The sequence below is a fragment of the Papaver somniferum genome, unplaced genomic scaffold (assembly GCF_003573695.1).
Source record: "Papaver somniferum cultivar HN1 unplaced genomic scaffold, ASM357369v1 unplaced-scaffold_85, whole genome shotgun sequence".
Classification (NCBI taxonomy): Eukaryota; Viridiplantae; Streptophyta; class Magnoliopsida; order Ranunculales; family Papaveraceae; genus Papaver; species Papaver somniferum.
This window is the reverse complement of record NW_020651526.1, coordinates 276,024-280,647: the sequence shown is the minus strand read 5'-3', so window position 1 is coordinate 280,647 and position 4,624 is coordinate 276,024. Positions and strand designations below refer to the sequence as shown.

Here is a 4,624-nt window from a genome sequence, read left to right as displayed (position 1 = left end):
ACTATCCTTTTTATTATATAGGGTCCATCCCACTTCTTTTCTAATTTTCCATCTCCTCCTTTCTGATATGTCGGAATTTCCCGCAGCACTAACTCGCCTGGTTCAAACTCTCTTATTTTAACACGTTTGTTATATTCTCGGGCTAATCTTTGTTGATAATTTTCTATATGCTTTGAAGTGACTTCTCTTATTTCTTATAGATCATCTAGTTTTGTTAGAATTAGATCTGCACTTAAGTTTTTTCCCAAGATTCTCTCTTTATTGTTGGAATGATAATTTCTGTAGGTAACACTGCTTCAACTTCATATGTCAGGCAAAAGGGTGACATCCCTGTGGCTTCTCTCCTTGTTGTTTTATAAGCCCATACTACATTGTGCACCTGTTCGCACCAACCTTTATTATTACCTTCTAATTTCTTTTTCAAGTTTTTCGTGATAGTTTTATTCGTTGCTTCTACTTGCCCATTGTTGTGTCGATATAAAAGAGTTGATTTTCCGCTTTGAATTTTGAATGCATTAAGCAACATCTCTATATTCTCACCATCAAACTGTTTTCCATTATCAGATAAGAGTTGTGATGGAATACCAAATATGCATATAATATTCTCAAAAATAAATGTGAAGATGTCTTTATCACGAATGTGTTGGACTGCTTTAACTTCTGCCCATTTTGTGAAAATCTGTTCCGACAATTAAGTATCTCCTCTGCCCTGTTCTAGGTATAAATGGTCCGACAATGTCGATTACCCATTTTCCAAAGGGCCACATATTTGTTGATGTATTTAGCATCGTTACAGGTGCATGTATCTTCTTTCCATGACGTTGACATTCTTCACATATTCTTGAGACCTGTTTTGCATCCTCATGCATGTATGACCAATAATAAATTTGTATCTTTGTTCTGTACGCGAGTGATCTTCCTCCACTATGATTACCCGCATCTTCATAATGTAGTGCCTTCAAGATTTATATTCCTTCTTTTCGCGTAAGACATCTGAGCGAGGGTCCAATAAATGACCTTCTATGAAGAATCCCATCCCTTAATTCGTAATTCGTCGCACGACTCTTTAACTTGTGTGCCTCTAACCTTTTCATTGGTAGTTCTCCCTTTTCTAGATATGAATGGATCTCAGTTCTCCAATCCAAATCTTCGTTTTCTTTTTCCTCCTCCATGTCGTCTATCATCATTATATCTGTTTGTGTCTCTTCTCCTTTTTTTATATATGGTAACAATAGTGCTTTTATTTTTATATCTCTCGCAACTGGGTCTAATAACATGGAAGGTATGAATGCTAATGCATCTGCGATCCTATTGTCTTTTCTGCCGATGTGTCTCCAACTTAATCTTGGAATTCGCACCGATAAATCCAAGACTAATTTTTTATACTTTTGCAAGGATGGTTCATTTGTACTATATGTTCCTTCAATATGGATGATCACTATTTGTGAGTCACTGGTAATTCTCGCATCTTCTATCTTCATTTCAATAGCTAATCTTAGTGCATGCACAACTGCTTCATACTCAGTTTCATTATTTGTTGATGTGAAGTCTAGTCTGAATGAATAAGCCATTCTTTCTCCTTTAAGTGAAATGAATACAATACCAATTCCATTCCCTTCTCCATTTGATGATCCATCAACTAATATCTTCCATCTATTTGGATTCGGATCAGTTAATAAATCTTTAGGATTCCCAAACTCTTCTTCCACATCCATCATTTCCGCTACATACTTCTCTTCTTCCAACGGGAACTCTGCGAGAAACTCTGCAATAACTTGTGATTTTGGTGATAATAAAATTTCATAATCTATCTCATAGTTTCCTAATTGCGTATTCCATCTTTCAACTCTTCTTGACCTCTTGGAATTCTTCATTGCTTGTTCAATTGGCACTCTTGTTAACACTTTGGTTTTATTAGTTTGAAAGTAAATGTGAAGCTTGAATGATGCATACACTAGTGCGAGATTTAACTTTTCAATTTTTGAGTAATTTTTCTCTGCAGAATTGTACGTCTTGCTTGTATAATATATTGGTTTTTCTATCCCTTCATCTGAGCGTAGCAATACTGCACTTAACGCATGCGATGTTGATGCTAAGTAGAGAAATAATTCCTCTCCCGGCTTTGCCTTCTGCATAATCGATAAATTCACCAAATGATTCTTTATGCTTTGAAATGCTTTATCAGACTCTTCTGTCCATTCAAACTTGTTCCCCTTTTTTAATATATTAAAAAAGTGTTTACACTTATCCGAAGATCTTGAGATAAATCTTTCCAATAAGGATATCAACCCATTTAATTTTTTGAACATCTTTCATTGTTGCAGGGGGTGGCATATCTCTAATTGCTTGTACCTTTTCTTGATCGACTTCTATCCCCTTTTTCTGGGTTTACTTTAATATTGAATTTTCTCATTTTTTCAAAGATTTCGCACAGATCTTCAACATGGTTCTTCGCTTCTTTACTCTTAATCAGCATATCGTCTACATAAACCTCTAATGTTTTATGTATCCATTTTTCGAATACTTTTTCTACCATTCTTTGATATGTCGCACCAGCATTCTTCAATCCAAATGGCATTTTCGTATAGCAGTACAGACCTCTTGGTCCAAAAAATGCAGTATGTTCTTGATTATCAGTTTATAGCGCCAAAAATGTAGTTACAAGTTTTCTGATAACCACATCACAATACTTCTATCTTCTATTTTAAGTAATTATCGTCATCAAGTTCTTGTTTTATTACCAAAATTTAAGTCGGTTTACAAGATGAGAGAAGTATTACAACACTATTAATTGCTCTCAGATTTACTTTCTCTCTCCTGATTTCTCGTTTTACACTCACTCTAAGATTATTATTTTTACATATGGAGACTTCCTCCTTTTATATAAGATTCTTTACAATGGGTGACAGCTAAGAGATCCACTATTTTCGGAATCATTGTGCGTTACATTCGCTCATATACATTCACTCACTCTCGCACAGATTACACCTCACATAGAACATCATACTTTACTCATGACTTTGTTGAGGTCATCTAATTCGTCATCTTGAGTTTGGTTTGTGCGATAATCTTCGCGCGGAACATTTGTATTTCACATTCACATTGTTGTGTGCGATATTATACTCCTACAAAGCTCTTCCCAGCAAATTCAAAAAAACTGCATGCATGTCCTCAAGTACCAAAATGAGGGAACTAGTTTCTATTGTTACTCAAAACTTTAGTCAGTCATGTTCCTCTCTGAAATTAGAGCACTAAAACTATGCTTCCAATGTCTGGCTACCACAAATTTTGGGAAGAATGTGATTCCACGTCCATCATTGTTGCAACCATGGAGAGGTTATTAAGAGTTTGTAGGAAATGACACAGTACAGAGTGAAACGACCTCCAATACTTAATACAAGCATGCACAAAGTCTAATTTAGACATACATACATGTACTTTCAACATCCGTTGTAAAATTTTAGACCTCTCTCCCTTAATTTCAGCACTTTCTTCCAAATCTTGAATCCGCACCTGATAGATGTTAACAATCTCGATTAGTACAACCACCAAAAGGCTCTTCATAATAACGAAAACAGGGTAAGACAAAACTGACAGAAAAGCTCCTCGTTCACCAAAAAAGTCAGGAATCATAAAAATCCAGGAGCGACTACTTGACACACCATCCCATTAAGAATCTAGAGTCTAGACATCTGGAAAACTTGAATATTACTAATTATATTAGTACCTACACACTAAGAGAGGAAAATTCCATCACCAACCCAATTATTGAGTTTGAAGCCTAGCCCAACTTTAAGAAACCTACTACTGTGAACAAGTAGTCTCAAACATGGGAATACGGTAAAACCTAGTATTGTGATTTCACTTAATCACCTATGTTTTAGACATATGATTTTCACATTTATTTTCTGACATGATTCAAGGAAACAATGAATTTTTCAAAAAAAAAATGAAATAAAAGATGAAACAAACCTGTATTCAAAACATGGGAGAATCGCGTAACTTTGGGAAAGGGTTAAGTGGTAAAATGCCCCAAATTGGATCCTAATATTGTGAAAACACCCCGGACGTTAGGCGAAAGATTAAAATGCTCCAAAATGATATCGAAATGCCTCAGTCCGTCAAAGTTGCCGTTAGACATGGTTAAGTGGTCAAATTCAGAAGCATGTGATCCGCATGTGTGATAAGATGACATTTATACCCTTTTAACAAATATGATGACATAATGGTGACTGTTTTGGCTTCTGGGGCATTTTCCCATCGTGTACTAAACATGTGACACGTGGCAAAGATTCCAGAATGGACGGTCGCGATGAGGATATGTTTTAACAAGTCAATGATATTTATTTTTTACAAATGACCAGCGTGTCCTATTAACTAGGATTGCGACACGTGTGCCATCAGTGACATCAATTCAAACTAACGGCTACACATTAAGTGGACATCACTTCAAACCATAGATTCATAAACAAAAGTCTGTTAACTCATGAAATAAGAAATAAAACCATGATTGTCTCCATACTTTTTAAAACCATAGATTCATAAACAAAAGACTGCGAAAACTCTTAAACATAAACTGGCTACTAGTATGTCTGCTATTAAAACTTCATAGGTCTAGAAATGC

The 4,624-nt window shown here is 35.4% G+C and overlaps 1 protein-coding gene across 1 annotated transcript; it reads right to left on the bottom strand.

Moving 5' to 3' along the window:
• Positions 1-232: 232 nt before the first annotated feature.
• LOC113346002 lies at positions 233-1,571 on the bottom strand. Its single transcript, XM_026589622.1, has 3 exons — positions 1,018-1,571; positions 795-924; positions 233-679 (listed from the first exon to the last, which is right to left on the bottom strand). Exons 1-3 carry the CDS (start codon positions 1,569-1,571, stop codon positions 233-235), a joined length of 1,131 nt encoding a protein of 376 aa, XP_026445407.1.
• Positions 1,572-4,624: the final 3,053 nt, after the last annotated feature.

Excerpts from the sequence above, each read along its gene's own strand:
- LOC113346002 (XM_026589622.1), bottom strand. The coding sequence starts at position 1,571 with ATGGCTTATTCATTCAGACTAGACTTCACATCAACAAATAATGAAACT. Across the intron at positions 925-1,017 it reads GATGGGATTCTTCATAGAAG|TGGAGGAAGATCACTCGCGT; the intron begins GTCATTTATTGG and ends GGGTAATCATAG. Across the intron at positions 680-794 it reads GAAAGAAGATACATGCACCT|ATTTTCACAAAATGGGCAGA; the intron begins GTAACGATGCTA and ends TTGTCGGAACAG.